At 36.2% G+C, this 20,152-nt stretch overlaps 2 protein-coding genes across 5 annotated transcripts; one reads left to right on the top strand and one right to left on the bottom strand.

The window, feature by feature from the left end:
- Nucleotides 1-2,088: 2,088 nt before the first annotated feature.
- On the top strand, nt 2,089-5,442 carry LOC145124208 (uncharacterized). Of its 4 annotated transcripts, none has more exons than XM_079059469.1 (15): nt 2,089-2,217; nt 2,826-2,916; nt 3,017-3,118; nt 3,254-3,355; nt 3,438-3,521; nt 3,648-3,766; nt 3,829-3,930; nt 4,022-4,138; nt 4,297-4,362; nt 4,433-4,499; nt 4,606-4,659; nt 4,742-4,825; nt 4,909-4,935; nt 5,102-5,131; nt 5,230-5,442. In XM_079059469.1, the coding sequence occupies exons 2-15, from the start codon at nt 2,863-2,865 to the stop codon at nt 5,365-5,367; spliced, it is 1,146 nt and encodes a 381-aa protein (XP_078915595.1). In that variant the 5' UTR covers nt 2,089-2,217; nt 2,826-2,862; the 3' UTR covers nt 5,368-5,442. The 4 variants fall into 4 exon arrangements, with proteins under 4 accessions (XP_078915595.1, XP_078915597.1, XP_078915596.1 ...); XM_079059471.1 differs by having other exon boundaries at nt 2,089-2,302; nt 3,720-3,766; XM_079059470.1 differs by having other exon boundaries at nt 2,089-2,302; nt 4,790-4,825.
- Nucleotides 5,443-5,893: 451 nt separating this feature from the next.
- LOC145124209 (4-hydroxy-tetrahydrodipicolinate synthase, chloroplastic-like) lies at nt 5,894-7,957 on the bottom strand. Its single transcript, XM_079059472.1, has 4 exons — nt 7,477-7,957; nt 7,112-7,192; nt 6,782-7,016; nt 5,894-6,690 (listed from the first exon to the last, which is right to left on the bottom strand). Exons 1-4 carry the CDS (start codon nt 7,581-7,583, stop codon nt 5,998-6,000), a joined length of 1,116 nt encoding a protein of 371 aa, XP_078915598.1. The 5' UTR covers nt 7,584-7,957; the 3' UTR covers nt 5,894-5,997.
- Nucleotides 7,958-20,152: the final 12,195 nt, after the last annotated feature.

Genomic DNA, 20,152 nt, shown 5'->3' with positions numbered 1-20,152 from the left:
ATGTTAGAATGGTAGATCTGTATGATTACCTGTGTTTACTGGATATATGATAGACTGGTAGATCTGTATGATTACCTATATTTGTTGGCTATTGAATGTTACTGTATATGTCGACATGTTATTGTTATTGTTGGGTTGAGGCAGTCATGCTTTCTGCTGAAGGCCAAAATACTCGGGGCGGCCCGGATAAACTGTAGACCCTGCAAGGCGGTCCAATCAGGTTGAAGGCCTGGATAGCGGTGCGATAGGTTGTAGGCCCTGTGAGGCGGTTCCGTCATGCTGAAGGCTCATATACGCATGTTGTTATCTGTTTGGTTGTGTATGATACTTTGGGGAGAACACACTAAGCTTTGGCTTACAGTTTAAGTGTTATATTTCAGGTACTTCAGATGATCGGGGCAAGACGAATGTGTGATCGTACACACCCTTCGGTGACATGTTTGGAGATTTTATGATACTTGGTTTTTATGACTTGGGTTTTGGTTGAAACAATGATTTTACTTTAATTGAAAAATGAAAATTTTACATTGACTTTGGGATGTTACACTAGGGTTGCCGGAAAAAAAAATCATATGCAACCTTAACTGCTTGATACCATGTTGGAATATGGAAATCTCCGCAGAGGTTATAGTGCATTGCTAACAATATATGTAGTTCGACATATTACAAAAAGGACCGTGAACTATAAGTATTAATATACAAATAAATTATTCTTTAACACCATCGAAATACTTGTAGCCTAACGGTATCATGTATTGTTTATTTAATGGAAATGTTACTCTCAAAGAGAGGTTTGGAGTTCTAGTCTAGCATCGGATGAAATGTGCAGTTTAGGTATAGAATAGAGAGAAAGTTTGTATATTTGTTATTTTGTTATAAAAAATAAAAATAAAACGAAATACATGATTCCTTGTTTTCGGTCAAAAAGAAACTTGATGTCATGTTGGAAGAAGAAAACTTTACTAGGCACTTTTTTTTTTGAGCCATTCTCAAGTTCTTCTATACGAAATAGAAGGAATGAAAGCATATATTTAGTGCACATTGAATATGGAAGGGTGAAAATTAGGGATGTGATCGACTTTTTGTGCTTAACTAAATATGAAGCAGTTTTTGAACTTTGTATTTTACACAGTAGCCCTATGAAATGTGTTTTTTTATAACAAGTAAAATTTTAGACAATTTTCCAACAACTTATTAGATTTAGCATTTTCTCTAAATAAAATAAGCTTGTAGTCTTTAGAAAAAACAAATATGGTTAAATAAAAATATTTTCGAATTTAGTACAAAAAATGATATATTATTAAACATAAATTTAGATAATACACGTAAAGGTATCATTATTTCGCTAAATGTGTACCATTTTTTATTTTTGTAAACGAAGCTATATTATGTATTCAACAGTCAAAAAAATCTTTAACAAATAATCATTAATGTAAGACTTGTGCTTAGCCCATGGTTGTCAAAATCGCGATCCTGATCGTAGGATCGTACGATCCTCGGTATGAAAAACGATCCGGATCGTAAAAAGATCGTATTTGGGGTAGGATCGCAGGTAGGATCGTAAGATCGTAAGTAGGATCGTAGGATCGAGATCCGATCCGATCCTACCTCCCTTAATTTTTTTTTTACCACTTTATGTCTTTTACCCTTTACCAATTTAACATTTATCATTTTGTGTTGCGACTTATGACTAATATTTTGAATTTTTTATAACTTTTGAACGAAAAATTGAATGTTTGAACTACTTTTTTCATGATTAAAAATTATAAATTAAAATTATATTTTATTTTGTGAGATCTTAGGATCCCGATCCCGATCTTGAAAACCCAAAAACGATCCCAAAAACGATCCTACGTAGGATCCCGATCTTGACAACCTTGATTTAGCCTACATTTATTGGATATTTTTACTGGTGTACTTTTTATATATTGACAACTTCTAAATGTTGTAATAAAAGAAAATGAAAGTACGATATAAAAAAATAATAATAATATTATTATTATTATTATTATTATTATTATTAATACATCATTTTTAGCTTTAAAAACACAAATGCAAAAAAGGAAGAGGGAGAATAGAACCAAATAACACATGCAAATACATTTCTTGGCGATTTCGATCGCTCTGAATGTGTAAACGCACATTCAAAGTAATAAACGCAGCTAATTTCGCGTAACATTCACAGTCACTGGCCGGAAACTCGCATTCTAATAACCGGTGAGTTGTTTCTCGGCTGATTGCTTTAACGCAGCTTCTGAAAATTCTGAAATTTTACATACAGATTCGTCTGCAAATCTCAGAGGTCGGTGTTTCTTCCGGTGTCCTTTCAGTTTATGATTAATAGGGTGCGATCGTTTATTTGTATCGAATTGTAGCATAATTAAGATCTATTGATTATACGATAAACAACGTGAACATTGTCGCTTATTTTGCTTTAAATTCTCATACGAATTTCATTGATTATCAGTTATTACTACTATACTTGTTTGGCAAGTTTACGTTTGCCTGTTTTGGTGTGTGTTCAATGATTTTTTCCACATTTAAATATATTTAAGAGAGGCTAGTAGAGAAATTGGCAGGAGATTACTTGGATACCTTTTATTGATATATAGGGCAAACAACGTGAGCATTGCAACTACTTCTGCTTCAATTTTTTCATACCAATTTCATTGATTATCACTGTACTTGTTTGGCAAGTTTGCATTTTCCTGTTTTTTATTTAAACATATAATAAACTATATCAAGATAATACTAAGAAGATATGGTTGATGGCATTTATTAGCTTCATATGAGATTAGTAGCTGCTTTAATTTTGTTTGCTGCAGTTTGGCATGAAAAGGGATACATGAAAAAGAGTCGTCTATGAGGAAATTTAGATCATGGAGGAATCTTTTAAGGAAAAAACAAAATGAATTGGTAAGTTTAAGTTTATGTGTCTCCAATTTTTTTCCTTCCACATATTTTGTTCATCTACATTATTGAGATTATTAAATGGATTCTAATCATATAAATTCAGGGACTTTGTCGATCCAAGAACAAAACGTTCATGGTATTTGTTTGTTCAATATTATTGTATATTGCATACAGAACTACAAAGTTTCAGCTTTCACAGACAAAGGTATGGAATTGCTCTATGTCTGTGTGTATACATATACATATACATATACATATCTATCTGTTTGTTAAAGTTTAGGGTTCATATTATCATATATATCATGAAACTAATGTGCTTCCTTACTTTTTTTATTATTAGTTAGCTTTCACGGGATTAAAGGGTCTACCTTATGGCATTATTGAACCTAAATCTGACTTGGAATTAAAGCGCATATGGGCATCAAGTAGTTCTAAATTAAAGGTGATTGTGATTAATTTTATCACATTCTAAACTTATTTTATTTGTTGTTAATTGATTTACCTTTTTTTGTTATGCATGTCAGGCTAATGTTTCCATTCCTCATAACTTGTTGGCAATGCCAGTGGGATTGAAAATGAAGCATAATGTTAATACAGTTGTTCGAAAGGTATAAAATAAATAGTGTCTTCATATTCACAACTCGATATATATATATATATATATATATATATATATATATATATATATATATATATATATCTTTGATATTTGTTACATGTATTAATGTTTTCAGTTTCTTCATGAGAATTTTACAATTGTTTTGTTCCATTATGATGGGCATATGGATGGATGGTGGGATCTCAAGTGGAGTAAGAAAGCTGTTCATATTGTAGCTGTGAACCAAACAAAATGGTAAGCTTCAATTGACATGATGACATGTTTTGAGGTAAATTTAATGATTCTTACAATTTCAGGTGGTTTGCAAAAAGGTTTCTGCATCCAGCTGCTGTTTCTGTTTATGATTATGTATTTCTATGGGATGAAGATCTTGGAGTGCAACATTTTAACCCCAGAAGGCACCTACCTTTTACATCTTTATCTATCTTCTTTTTTTTTCCTTTTCCAATACTTTGTATTAATTTCCAATTATTTATATTATATTTGCAGATACTTGGATATTGTTAAAGCAGCAGGACTGGAGATATCTCAACCAGCTTTAGATCCAAAATCATCAGATATACATCATAGGATCACATTACGGAAAAGAAGGCATATATTCCACAGGTGAATGAATCAATTGGCTATTGACTCAATTCATATAGGATGAGAAGGGCATTCATGTCTTTTCCACAACCTGTTTGTCCTAATGGTAATATCTTCAATTCATTTGTATTTTTTTTTATTGCTAATGTCCATATGTATATTTGTTTACATACATACAGAAGGGTTATAGATCCTAAAGGTAGTGTGAAATGTACAAGTGATAGTGAGGGCCCACCATGTACTGGGTAAGTAAAAGTGAACATACAAAATTACAAGCAATTCATAAACTGCATGTCTTAAAAATATAATTTACAGATTTGTTGAAGGAATGGCTCCAGTGTTTTCCAGAACTGCATGGCATTGTGCTTGGCATCTTATACAGGTAAAAAAATGTTGCATATATATATTTTTTCTAAAAAAAAATAATTAATTAATATTTGATACACAAATGCCAAATATGGACTCTAATTCAGTTAATGTACCTTCAGAATGACCTGGTTCATGGATGGGGAATGGATATGAAACTTGGGTATTGTGCACAAGTAAGTTGATTAAAAATAAAGGCAAATGTTTTATAATTAGATATTTTAATAGGAAATGTTTTTACGATTTTGCATATTTCAGGGGTTGAAAAATGTTGGAGTTGTTGATAGTGAATATATTTTGCATCAGGGAATACCCACATTAGGCGGGCCTGCTGCTAAAAAGGTTTCTATTAATTTATCATTCAAATTTACTGGTTAAAATAATTTAAAACTGGTTAATCTTAAAAGATAAAATTCTTGTTACAGGGTTCCAATGATGTTAATTTGGCAAAGGTATTCTTCCTAACTCTTTATTTTAAATTATTAAATAGATTCAAGCAACCCTGAATCCACTTGACAGTTGACACCTCCTCTAGTTTGATTTAAAATTTGTGGGAACTTTGTTATTAATTATTATGCTTATGTAGTTATATGTTTGCATTTGTTTTGTATCCTTCAGAAGCACCATGGTTTTGATATGCGTACTGAGGTAAGCCAATTATATCATTCTTTTTCGTTAAGTTATGAATATTGTGAAATTTGTTTTATGAAAAGTAAATTATATAATGGATGGATGGATGGGTTCAGATAAGGAGGCAATCGACATTAGAGCTGGATGTATTCAAACAACGATGGGAAAAGGCAATCAAAGAGGACAAGGATTGGGTTGATACTTTTTTCAAACACAAACAAAAACAGGCATCACCCCCAACCACTCACTCATGATTTTTGATCATAATGTAATTTCAACTTTTAGGTATACACTTTTTTATTGCTTTAAATTACATTAGGCTTCTAATATTAGTTTCTTTTATGACCCATTTCACCTTGGTCTTTTTTTGCCTTTAAGTTTTGTCCATTTCAACCCTTGTACTTGAGTCACTGTCATTTTTTGCACAAGGCTTAAGTTAAAGAGAAGTATCATTGCCCAAGTGAAAATTAACCTAAACTTCAACAATTCTTAGTAACGATAGCACATGGCAACTCATTCCCATAGATGGTTTTCATTCAAACAAATGTCAAAAGATTGCAATTTTCATAAGACATTTTTAGTAAATTTTCCAAGTAAAATGACCATTTTTGCAACAAAAAAAAAATCCAAATCATTTACTTGAAGCAGAGACCAAACATATTACAAAAAATAAGGACCAACATTGCAAAATAAAACTATTGGGGACCAAAAATGTAACCTACTTCAAATTATATTAGAATTTCATGACATTAGAAAGAATGGGAGAACAATAACAGATAATAACAATAACAACAATAACTCTGTTTTATTCTCAACCTAATAACACAATGTAACACACAAAATATTGATTTAAGGTAAAATAAAGTGTTATTAACTTATATAAACTAATAACGACCCACCAACATAAAATCATCATCCTCAAGAACCTTCACATCTTTCTCCCCTACAAAATTCTCCCTCCCAATCCCATTGACTATGTTGACAAACTCCACCCTTTTAGCCAATGGAAGGGGAACATATGGCAACCGAAAGATAGGTCTCACCACCCCCAACTGAGCCAAAGCCGTGTTAACCCCAATAGGGTTCGGCTCACAAAACAACCATTTAATCAAAGGCAAAAGCTTCTCATTGAGCAAAGGATTCTTACCTCTCAAAAGCAATTCCCGCATCAACCCCGGAACCAAATTGCTAGTAACCGATATAACTCCAGTAGCACCATAATCCCATTTGGAATCATGGCATTCATCGTCGTTTCCACTCCACACTGTGATTCCGGTTCCGGTGTATGTTTTCACTCGGTCGTGTCCCACGCACTCTTTGATTCCAGCGAAGTTGGCATTGGCGGCGATGGTGTGGATGACTGGCGGTGGAATGTCTTGCCCGGTGCGGGATGGGACGTTGTAGATGATCGTGGGTCCCATTGGGAGGACGGATTGGAAGTGGGCCACCATTCCTTCGAGCGAGGTTTTACCGTAGTATGGGTTGATGTGGAGAGCCGCGTGCATTCCGACCGCGAATCCTTGTTCGGTTGCATGCACTGCTTCTCGTGTTGAATTGCTTCCCGTGTTTCCAATTACCTAACATAAATGTGTGGGCCCACAGGTAAGACAGTTGTACTGTATTTGACATGCATTGAACTGAAACTGATGGCAATAGGACAAAAAGTACCTTAATTGATGTGCCAAAGCAATTGATGGTGTGGCCAATAAGCATGATGTGTTCATCCCAACTCATCAACTGGCCTTCACCGGTAGTTCCACCAACAATCACACCATCAGCTCCATCTTCGATTTGCATGTTCACCAATGCATCATAAGCCTCCAAATCAAACCTTCCATCAGGTAAATATGGAGTTTTAATGGCTGTTATCAACCGGAGTGACCTTATGCCATCTGTAGATGTCCTGATAACATCATAACAACAAAATCAATGTCCTAAACATTCAAGATGTTCTACAAGGATTTAACAACAGGTGCAAAAGGATAGAATGATAGATACCTGTTCTTAACTTCATAACTGCGCATTGGAAGGTGAAAATTGGGAATTATAGCTGCGGATGGGGTCGTCCATCTTGCACTCCTTAACAACATTCAACAAATCAATTTATCAGTAGTAACCAAATTTTGATATGCACTTCGATCATAATTTGTCAATTAGAGATCATATTAGAACAATAGTTACAGATGAAAGTCTGATTGACGATTTTTTACCGATCAATGAATAAGCTGATTGTGTATCTTATAATTACTTGCTTTAGTTGATCGATTTTAACGGATCGATGAATGAGTAGCCATTTGTGTCTTTTAGTTGGTATAGATTGTAATAGTAGCAAGAAATGAACGAATAAGGGTTTCGAGCCGTACCTATTGTTAGTATTTGCAGAATTGGGGCGTACAAATTGGAAGACAGAGTCCTTTGCCCATGAACTATAGCTCTTAAACGCAGAAATTTGCTGAAATGAAACCGACATCTTTCCAAAAATCCAAAACACAAACGGACAGAATCGGAAACAGAAATGGCGTGTACGTTGATGAATGATGGTAATTTGGATACTTTATTGTCGTCGAATTGGATTGGGTGTAGTAATAATGTTAATTGTAATGATCGTTGTTTTGGCTGTGGTGGTGGTGTAGCTGCGGAGAAATTGCCCGGCGAGGTGGTGGAGCATGGCGGCGCTTTACAGACAATGAGTAAAACCCTAACAAGTAAAGGCTAAAAGCTTAGAAATAGAGGATTTGAATAAGGAGTTTTTATACGGCTGCGTAAAAATTAGTATTTGAATAAGGGTTTTTCCGTTTTTGTATGGCTGCAAAACAATAGGTGTTTTGCTGTTTTCTATTGCAAGTTGGAAAAACACTTTTATTGGGTGTTCAAGGAAATCTTGTGTTCGAAGCGGTTGGATTGAGAATCTAGGATGAGACTGAGAAGTGGTTTAATAAAGTATCGGCAGACAAAATCGGTAAAAAAACAATTTATTGGAATTGTATAGTTAGATTTCACTTAGCCTATTAAAAAAACAATTCATTTCCAAATCAAATTGAACATTTTCTGAGTATACACAACTCGACACACACCACCGCTAGATGTAGGACCTGAAATCGATTAAACAAGAAGGGGTGGGCTTGGTGTTTGATTTGAGTAAGGGTCCCCTTGATTCTTTATTGAGAGAGAGAACAAAAGAGAAAAGTTTATGCGTTTCTCAAGTAGAAATCATATTTCTTTTGTAGCCAAGAACATCATAACATATATATGTTCATCATCTTTCTGTTTTTTTAAAATGTATATGTGTGATCCTACCGGGGGCAGACGTAGAATTTCATAGTATGGGTAACAAGTAAAATTTCAGTAGTGGCACGATACTAAAAAAAAAATTCAAAATTTTTTGCGCTGCGTACAAAAAACCATGAGTGTCGGTGCCACTACGGGCACCATAATAAAACTACCACTAGATCGTACACAAACACACTTATCCATCATTTTCTCTAGTAGTCTATTTATATGACAAAGGTGTTCATCTTCTTACTCAGTGTAAGAATAAAATTGGTAATGTTTCTTTTTCTTATTTTTGGGATGAGTATTAGACACATGTAAATGTTTGTATTCTTTATTCTTTATAAGGGGTGTACTTGTAATATCTTTCTCTATATAATGCATTACTCCCATGACCATTGGCACGAAAATCATTTATCTCATGGTATCAAGAACCTAACTCCTTCATCTTTCCTCTCCCTTTTATTCCTCTTCATCTGCCTCACGTTTCTTTTTCTTCTCCTTTCTTCATCTTCTACAATGTCAAGTTCTTCTTCTTCCCATGACTCCACCCTCCCCATGAACACCATACTTCATCTCATCACTATCCTTCTCTCTTCAAATTATTTATTATGGAAGAATCAAATGTCTCCTTTACTAAATTATCAACAACTACTTGATCATGTCAATGGCTCCGCTTCAGATCCCAGATTTTGGTTGATAACAAGTCGGCTGTGAATCCGACTCTTGCAGAGTGGCTTGTTGCCGATAGTGTGTGGTTATTCTTCTCCAAGCATCGCTCACAAAGGAGGCATTCTCGGAGGTCGTGGGTCTTGCCATCGCTCGCGATATTTGGCTTGCTCTCGAAGCCGCTTATGGAAATTCTTCCTTTGAGCGTGTTCAGAATTTACGCGATCAACTTCGTCATCTCATCAAAGGCACTTCCACCATTGCAGTTTTTGGTCGACAGTTTAAGAACATTTGTGACAACTAGCGGCCATCGGTCATGCAGTTGATGAGTCCGACAAGACTCATTGGTTTCTATGTGGCCTTGGTTCTTCGTTTGAAACATTCTATACGGCTATTCGTGCCTCGCGTGCTCCTTATAATTTTCGTGACTTGCTTGCCCAAGCCGAGGGACATGAAGTCGTCCTCAAATCCATTCATGGATCAGCCCCCGCCCATGTGGCTTTCTGTGACAACCCATAAAATACGTCATCAACCGTCGTTTGTATCTAACGATAAAACACGAAAATATAATAAGGACGATCTTATAATTGTCTAATGTATATCAATATATTCGTCTAACGCCTTAATGATGTCAAACTTTAGGATAAAATATGAGTGCGCTAAAAGTCACGTCACTTTGAGAGCAGGTTAACATATTTAGATTCTATACGCTACCGCAATCCCAAAAATACAAGTTTCGCAACAATCCGACTTAGTGTGGGTAAGATATGACTTTTATAGTAAATAAATATCTATTGTACTTTAGAGGTTTCAATAACGAAAAACTACAAAGAGAATGGTTGAGTTTTGGAACAAGTCACCAATTAGGCAATCGTAGTACTACTTAAAGTAAGAATTATGAAACGGAGAATGTCTAAAACGGAGATCATATGAGCGAGTTATGATTTTTATAAAATCATAACAGTAATAAAAATTAGTCGAAAAACGGAAGTTAAAACTAGCCAAAACGACTAAAAGAAAAGTTGTAGAGTATGACGAGACCTACAAGGATATATAAGGGTCGTAGAAAACGGAGTTCGTACATGAGAGTTACGAATTTTCAAAGATTATAAAACATCATTTCGCATACCCTCACGCAGAGCACCACATGCATTATGACACTCTGATCCTCCATGATTTGGATGATGTGGCACCATGAGAAAAGGACACATGTCAACATCACGGAGGTTCACGCGCACTTCACGACACGCAATGCGAAACATACATTTCAAAAAATCCCCTATAAATAGCAGACTCATATTGATCTCTTCTCACACCTCAAACGCACCTCACTATCTCATAATGTTTGTGCGAATGAATCCTACGTTAACCCCTTTCATGAATTACAAGTAAGTTCACGACCCTATTTTCCAAACCGTTTCGTAGGGAATACATGTTAAAATGTAACTATACATAGTTATTACCAATTGTAGTTAGATAATTATGCTCATAACATTAGGATGATATTATGCCCGGTAGATACTTTGCCTAAACTATTTAGCTAATATTATGCCTAGTTGTTATACGAAATCAAAATGATAGATAAAATCATACCTAGTTATCACGCTGACCAGTTGCCAGTAAACGCTGGTACTCTAGTCATTATTATAGCCACCCTTTGGATAAGCTTAGTACCTAGTGGTTACTCTGGTCAAATACTCGGTTATGCAAAACACACTAATTATATATATGTATAAGACAAAATTATATATATAATAAGTAAACACGTATGGATACAATGAGAATAACAACACGACCGACCAGGGGATGCCCACACAACAAGAGTTAGATGAGACACGATTCATCAACACGCTGAAAGATTTTCAGCTAGCTTCCAGCCTATGATCGTTAAATCATTGCCATCTACTCCAATTGGGTCCGATAAAAGCCTCCATTGGGGTGTTCTTAACCCCTAAAGACCCTTATTAGGTGACCTCAATTATAGGGACATGAGTAGGACAATCAAATACACAAAATCCAAGAATTTGGCATCATTCTTGGCTTCTCCTTCTGTGTGACTTAAAGGACAACAAAAGATGAACTTACGATGAATGTATTACCTTTTGGAAATCCAGAAATGAACCACCAAAAGGTTTCCAAGAAGAAGCTATATTGTAACATCCCCAAAATCACAATAATTTTTTTCATTTTTAAATCAAGTAAAATCATTGTTTTCAGATACCATCAAAACCATTTGTTTACAAAACATTGTTCTCAAACATAGAAATAACATATCATAGTGTCCCCAAATCGGTATCATAAAAACCAAGAGGATGTGCATGATCACGCCTTCGTCTTCTCACAATCATCTGAAGCACCTGAAACAAATAAACTAAAACTGTAAGCACAAAGCTTAGTGAGTTTCCCCAAAGTACCACCACACAAGCGGATAACATATACAATCATACAAGTTGGGTCCACAACCTCCCAGTTGGATTACCCTAGGCCACAACCTCCCGGTTAGATTTCCCTACACATTGCCTAATGGATCCACAACCTCCCGGTTGGATTGCCCTACATATCGCATATCGGGTCCACAACCTCCCGGTTGGATTACCCTGGCCCACAACCTCCCGGTTGGATTGCCGTACATATCACATATTGGGTCCATAACATTCCGATTGGATTACCCTGGCCCACAACCTCCCGGTTGGATTGCCCTGGGTTTGTTAACTGGCAACACAAAGCAGTAGTCTCAACCCCAACATAACATGTCGACATATAACAGATAACAAACATACTCAGCAAACAGATAATTATACAACCAATAATCACAGGTAGTCCTACAAATCTATCAGTCTAACGCCTATCAACAACTATCATATAATCATACATATCTACTGCATACTCAACATATCCTCAATCAGTATATAACGGCATATCAATTAAATGGGCTGACCTTGGTGTCTTCGACCTGTAAGTACAGCGAGGAAAACTCACCTTAATCCGAACAAGTAGTTGAATAGGTCTCTGCTCTGAATATCAACTCTAACTGTTATCTATTCATCAAATAGTGACCAATCTCAAATACAACTCAAAATACCCAAAATACCATTAGGTCAAACTTGGTCAAATCCATGTCAAAATCAAAAAGTCAAACATGGTCAACACAACTGAGTACGCCCAACTACTTAGCTTGTATGCTTGGCGTACATGAGTTTGACCAGAAATGCGATGGCTGACCACGAACGCCCAACGTTCCAGGGGGGAACGCCCAACGTTCACGACTAAGTCATTTTCCTTCTTATTAAGAGCTTAATCCTTAAGCTCTTTTGCCCATATTCCAGATCTTGCCTTAAAATAACGTCCTTAACCATAAAGTTTCCAACTTTATGGTCTTGCATGGCCATTAAGTGCCCAAACACAAGAACTCTAACTACTTAACCCATTATGTAACGCCCGTGTTTCGAGGCTAAGCATTGATGCGCTGATGTAATAGTTATGGTCAACAAATATAACTCATTTTGAAGTAATAAAAATGAATTATTCGAGTATTATGTGAATTATGTGAATTTATGTATTTTATGCTTGTTTATTATGATATAATAAATCACGAATGAAACACAAGCGTCAAAAATAAAAATATAGATAAACCCGATATTTATGAAGAAAGTTGTAGAGGTCGTGACAAGGATTCCGGGGATATAAAGAACGCCGAAATCCGAGTTATAACGAAGAAGTTATGGTCTGTCGAAGTTTCGCGACAGAACCAGCACGACACTGCGTGACGGAAATAGTGAATTTACGATAGAATGATTTCTAGCCTTGGTAATCTAAACGAAAGTCGTAACATACGTTAAACCGAGAGTGTGCATAAAAAGAACGCCCAAATCTGACTTCGTATAAGGAAGTTATGGTTTTTCTAAGTTTCGAATCAGCAGTGCACAACCCAGAGTTCGAATTGTAGATCAAACGATTTTTAGTCGACACAACTTAAACGAGAATCGAAGATCCCATCAATAGGAGCTCAACGATAAAAAGGCAGACGAAAACGGAACTCGCATGCAAAAGTTATGAATTTTTGAAGTCGGAATGTCAAATTGCGAGACTGGGTGCGAGCCTACGCCCCACGTAGAGAAGGGACGCCCAGCATACGAGAAGATTACGCTCAACGGTCTCGCCTTGCATGGTCCGAAACGAGCCACGTCGATCCATCCGAAGAGTGGCACGCGCTGTACGACCCTCGCTCCTACGCGCCGCGTACGCAGGTACGCCCAGCGTACCGAGGAACGCCCCGCGTACCCGAAGACTACGCCCAACGTAATTCGAAGTCCAGCGGCTATAAATAGAGGTTCGAAGCCATGCGTTTTTCTCACATCTTCCAACTTCTCTTTCTTTCTCTACACTCTCTCTAGACTATCCTAACCCCCCCCCCCCCTAGGGTACCTCCCTAGCATTATAAGGAAGCCCCGCAGCACCCGAGGACTCCGAGAAAAAGAGTTTTTCGGTTTGAGACTCTGCCCGCGCAGATCCCGGTTTTCAAGCTAACCTCCCGGTTTCGTCAAAGAATATTATTTTAAGAAGCGAAGTGTTGTCCGAATCACTCCTTATCAGGTGAGTGCATAGTTACTTTCATCTTACACATAGATATGAAGTATTTTATATAAATTACGTGCTATGTGTGCATATTTACTTGAGATCTGTGCTAGATGAAAGATTTAAACTTCTTTGTTTTTCAGATCTAAACTGTATATGTATTTTGTTTTTAGATCTGAACATTTTTCCTCAGATCTAGGCTGTAGATGTACTTTGTTTACAGATCTGAACCTTTTACTTCAGATCTAGGCTGTAGATGTACTTTGTTTACAGATCTGAACCTTTTTCTTCAGATCTGGACAGTAGACGTATTTTGTTTTCAGATCTAAACTTTTTCCTTCAAATCAAAAGTTATAGATGTATTTTATATAGATGAAAGATGATATAGATGAATATTGGTAGCTGCACCACAACCTGTAGATGATTTTGAAACGCGATGTACTCTAAGCATCCTAGAAGATGCGCCTATAGGATAATATCAGCAGCTGCGCCTAATAGAGAACATCATAATCCTGGCAGTTGCGCCTAATAGACGATATTGACAGCTGCGCCTAGTTGAGAACAACACAATCCTGGCAGCTGTGCCTAAAGGATAATATTGGCAGCTATTCCTAATAGATGACATTAGCAGTAATGGACTTCGCGCGTATTCCCTAGGATAAACCTTAGGAATGAATGAATGAAGGATAACTGGTTCTTAGGGTAGATCCTTAAGAATAAAGAAGATAATGGGTATGAGTAATCGGGTTGATTGTTTGATGATTAAACATAATAATTATATTATTGTGGGTTGAAAACCCTATGTACTCACCAGGTTTCCCAACCTGACCCACTCAGTTTATTTGTATCACAGGTGCCGATATAAAGCTGCACTACACTGAGAGATTAAAGAAATGTAGATCACTAGTGTAAATGAATGTAAGTTCTGTTTATGCTCATGTTTCTGTATTGACTTTGACATCCCAAAGTTTTAAAATGAATAAAATGCATTTCTTCGGAAATGTTTTGATAACATATTTATCATGTTTTCTGGGAACAAAAATTCCGCAACACTTTTCTTTAAAAGTATACCCTGATTTTGAAAATGAAGCATAAACAAACCGGTCTTTTTTGGCCGTGAAAATGGGGATGTTACACATTAAGACTTTGTAAACTCATTCATGGAAGAAAACTAACAACCAAGATCACATTTTTATGCTTCTATATGCTCCAAAACGTCTGAAAGGACAACTTATATGGATTAGAGTAATTCATACTCATAATACCAAGCTTATGGGACCAAAAGAACACAATTTCATGGCTAAACAAGATCTAATCAATGCTTCATCAAGTTCAGAGTTTTTTACCTTCAAAAGGTGCCAAGTGATGTTGTTATTTTGGATCCAAAGAGTCCCACTCCTCGAAGATGATATTCTCTTCTTCCTCTCTCCTTCAAGGTTACCAAAACACACACAAATGCTCAAGAATGCTCTAAAATGGATTAGGGTTTGCTAAGGTCGAAGTTGGGGCTGGAGGCTGATAAAAAAGGGAGACTTGTGACTTAAGGAAATTTAAATAGGGTCCAAACCCTAAATATTAGAGTTTGGGATTTTGGCACGAACGCCCAACGTTCGCTAGCTTTGCCCAATAATTATGAAAATGTCATTATGGACCAATTTGCAACCAATTCTCATATTAAGGGTGAAAATGTAATTAATTCTCATGCTAAGGGGTTGAAAGGTAAATACCTAAATATCCGGATGTTACATATACGGCTCCCACCATAAGTCCACCACGAGCGCCAAGGATGTCACCTTTCTTCTTCACTTCAACACACCACCAAATGGCAATAATCCTAGAACACTCTCTCAAGAGGATGGAGGCTTAGAGGAAGTTTTGTTGGATGCAAATGGAACTTTAATCCCAGATTAGGGCGTAGTGTGGCTTAAATATGAGTCAATCTTTCATGTAGGCCCCTCAAAGTGTGTAAAAATGACTATATGACCCATGTACATAATCAAGGAATCATTTTCTACACTTTATCCCCCTTAAGTTAACTTTAAACAATAGAAAAGTAACTTAACATGAGAATATAACAAAAATAACCTCAAAATTGAAGTAGGAAAATTCGGGTCGTTACAATCAAATCCACCTTCCGCCGCGTCCGCTCAACCTCCTCCTCCTCATACCAGGCACCCTACGACTACTCGTGCACATGATGGAAATTTCAAATCCAAACATCAGGAAAACTTATCGCATCTTCGTGATCAGGGACTTTATTCTATATTATTTGCCTCCACAAATCCTACGTTATACTCCGATGCCATGCATGATTCTAAATGGCTTGGTCATTGGTTCCTCGCCTCCTAACAAAAATATAGTTGGACGCAAATGGTTGTTTCGCACCAAATATCGGGCTGATGTCTCAATTGAGCGTCACAAGGCTCGTCTTGTTGCCCAATGTTTCAGCCAGATTCATGGATTAGACTATTCTCACAATTTTAGCCTGGTTGTGATCTTGAATTGGATAAGAAAAATTTTGTGCAGTCGAAATTGGGCTGAAACGGTTGGATGGCTTTGCTTCATAGGGCTCTAGGGGGGGGGAGTCAGCAATAAGTTGACCCTGTGTCCCAATTATCCCTATTTATTTATTATTATTATTATTATTATTATTATTATTATTATCTCCCCTCAATGATTGTTGGTGTGTGGCCGTTGTTAGGATCAGATTACTTTATAGTTGCTTCTGCTCATGCTTATATTGATACGTACTTGTTAGTGCTTAAACATATATTTCATTGTAGGTTATATCCTCGTGTAATGACTACTTAGACCATGTTATCTTGTACAAACTTCAAGGCATTGCACATTGATCGGCTTATCAGTCTCGTTCTTGACTCAGACCAACTCATTATTGGCTCCACATACATTATCCTCGACTCGACATTAGAGTTGTCGGCTTGGTCTTGAGTTGGGCGGGTAGGGATTGAGCTAGGTTCCTTTTCGGTTGTCGACTATTTGTTTTTGTCTGCTTAACATTAATCAAGAATATCGTATTAAGCTCGTTAGTCTTGTCTAGGGGTGATCATAATAACAAAAAAAAGTGAACCAAAACAGAATTAACCGATATAACCAATATAAACGAACAATTTTTAAAATCAATGGTTAGGTTTCTATTTTTTGCTAACCGATAAGCAGCGGCTTGGTTTTGATTTTCTAGGTCTACCAAACCATTATAAATTGAACTGATAATTATATATTTAAATATATATACAAATTATAATTTATGAATTATATATAAACAAACCCATCTAATACAATTTTTGCAGACGTAGAACATGCTCATCGTACTAGTCAACCACAAACTATATATGTATTTACAAGAGATAGTGATTCGTACACAACAATTTTTCTCCGTGCACAACAATTTATGTTTTGTAGAGTTGTACAATACAACATTTTAAAACACATGTTGTGTATGGAGGGAAATTGTTGTGTACATATCAGTTTCTATTTACATAACTTTAACACTGTCCCATTAAACAAATAGCTACAACCATTTCGTCATAAATCATAATATACATAAATCTTGGCTATCCATGAAGCTACCTTAGAATGTGTTCGACTAAGAAATGACATACGATATATTAAGGGATCTTGTGGTATATAATCGGAAAAAAAAGTACAAATGGTCTCTTGTAGTATATGAGGGTAATGTTGCCTTCATTGTACAACTCAATAAAGACACGCCAAAGATAAAAAGAATCATATATCAACGAGTTCACTCAAACTCACAGACTTTATACACATATTTTTTCCGTTGAGTCATATTCCCCTTATGCATATTAGAAGATTATGACCTCTGTTTCTTCACTAGGTTGTCCCTTATCGCTATCACAAGTTAATTTATTTTTAAACAAATATATATATATATATATATATATATAATAATAAAAAATGGGTTGTAAAAAAAATTATGCCTTGTGCAGCTGTCCACTTTGCACCCCGTCCACGTTGCCATGTTTTTAGTTTCACTTTGGTTAGCCTGTTTGTTTTAGGTTTTTGCTTTATATGGTCCGTACAATTTGTATCTGGGCTACTTTTCTGCTGGCTTGTTACTTTTTTATATATACTTTCCGGCTGTTCTAAAAAAATTGTTTACACCCCACCCCATTTCTTTGATTTTGTGAATCAGAGCCTAGGGGTCGTTTGATTTACCTTCTAATTGGGTCCGAAGTTAGGATCCGATCATCAATCTAAAGTCAGCTTGTTTGTTTTGCTTTCTATACCTTTGGACTCGGTCCAAATCAAGGATCCAGTCTCCACTTTTGTGTTGGTTCGGTCCAAGCAAAAATACCTGCTGACCGAGTCTTTTATGCGTCGTTCTCATATATACCTTCCTTCTTCATATGCAGAACCTTGGTTCTCCATCAAACCAACACATAACTTCTCCTTCCACCACCACCGGTTCGCCTGCAATCAATCGTCGGACACCTCCTCCACCATCGTCAGACTTCTCCTTCAATCGATCACATAGCTTTTCCATCCACCACCAACGGTCATCTTCCTCTTTAATCGATTGTTTGAATCAATAAATTAAATCGATTTCATAAAATTGAGGTTTGATTGTTTGCGATTTGAATTTTGCTTATTTTCAATGAAATCGATTTCAATTTTACTTATTTTCAACTTCCTAAATCTTTAGTCTTTAGTTTTGGTTTAGAGATTCAAGAAGGTTGTCGACGTCATCATCCATTGTTTTGACTTGGGACTCTGTGCTTTTCTTTATGGGTCTTCAATTGGAACTTTTTTGTATTGGATATTTATGGGTCATCAGTTGGAACTTTTTTGTTTATGGGTCACCAATTCATGTTCTATTTTTGATATTTCATTTTGTATTATGTTCTTTATTTTTAGAGTTTTGATTCTCATACTTACATTGAGACTGAATCCATGTATAAACTAATTCAACATGGAACAAGCTATATATCAGATTGACATTATCAAATTCATATTTTTTGTGTTTTTTATAAGGAATAGAAAGATGAGTTGAATGAAACAATGTAAGATTATATATTACTTGTGAATCATTTGGAATTTCATATGTTCTCTTTTTGGGATTATATATTACTTGTTAATCATTTGGAAAACTGCAATGAACTCAAATGATGGAGGTTAGTGGTATAAAATAAAGAAAAAACGATTTTTAATATATTATAAAAAGATGTTGTTTAAGGGTAATATAGTCATTTTGCACAGTCAGTTAGATGCAAAATCAAACAAGAAGTTTCAGTCGGAAGTTAATTCAGTCAGAACTTCTAACCCGGTCAGCTTCTAACCCAGTCAATTCTAACTCATTTGACAGCTATCAAACGACCCCCTAGTTTAGTATCACAAAATGGTCAAATGATTACATATAGAACTCGGACTATGAATATAACATGTGACATACGTTAAATGGGGGGTAAACTATCGAAATATATTGAACCACTTATATTATTTAACAAGATTCTAGTATTGTTAAACAACATTGTTTTTAGAACAAATTACTGAAATCATCCCTATGGTTTGGTTAAATTTACGTGTTTGGTCCCTAACTTTTGTTTTGCACTCGGACCGTCCCTATTGTTTTATTTGGTTGCATTTTTCGTCCCTCACAAACATGAAAAGACTATATTACCCTTGGTCATTTCTTTTTTGATTTTTTTTAATTATTATTAAAAATAAAAAATGTGGGCCCCTCACCTCATTATCTCTTTCCCCTCCCTCGTCATCACTCATCTCACTCATCCCATTCCCGTCCTCTCATTTCTCACCGGAAGCCACAACCACCAACGAAGCATCACCGGAAAACCACCTAGAAACGTCACCAGAAGACGCCACCAGGAAACCACCGATCTGCATCATCAATCCCTTCTCTTCATCTTTCCGCCCCCATCTGCTCCATCCCCACTCTTCCTTCTTCGCCATCTACCTGAATAGATGGAGCATCGTGTCCGGTAAAATCCTCCAACCACCACTATCCTTCATTGAGTGTTGTTCCCATTTAACCCCATTCTTCTGAAAAACCGTATTTGATTTCAAGGATTTCATCAATTTTTTCTTTCATTGTCGTTTTCAGATTAGGTTTTGCTTTTGGGTTTTGATTCCATATTTGGATTTCATTTCAGTTTAAGTTTTGATTTGGGGATATCGGTATTTGACTTTCGTTAGGTATTTAATTTCAGAATTTGATCTTATTATGGTTTTGATTTCTATGTTCTGGTTTTGATTTCTATGTTCAAGTTTGATTTTCAGGATTTGATGTTGGGGTGTGAATTAATGAAATCGATTATGTGGTCTGTATTAGAGCTAAAATCGGTGGATGCTAGTGATGTTGGAATCGCTTGGTGGTGGTTACTGGTGGTGGATGGTGGCTTTCAGTGGCTGGTGGTGGTTTTCAGTGACCTATGGTGGTTGTCGGTGGCTTATGGTGGTTGTCAGTGGCTTATGGTGGTTGTGGTGCAAGTGGGAGGGACGATTTCAGTAACTATTTTTCTTTAATTA

This window comes from Lactuca virosa, chromosome 7, assembly GCF_052849685.1.
Source record: "Lactuca virosa cultivar CGN04683 chromosome 7, Lactuca_virosa_CGN04683_v6, whole genome shotgun sequence".
Lineage (NCBI taxonomy): Eukaryota > Viridiplantae > Streptophyta > Magnoliopsida > Asterales > Asteraceae > Lactuca > Lactuca virosa.
The sequence above is the reverse complement of the archived record's forward strand: the minus strand, read 5'-3'. Positions and strand labels throughout refer to the sequence as shown.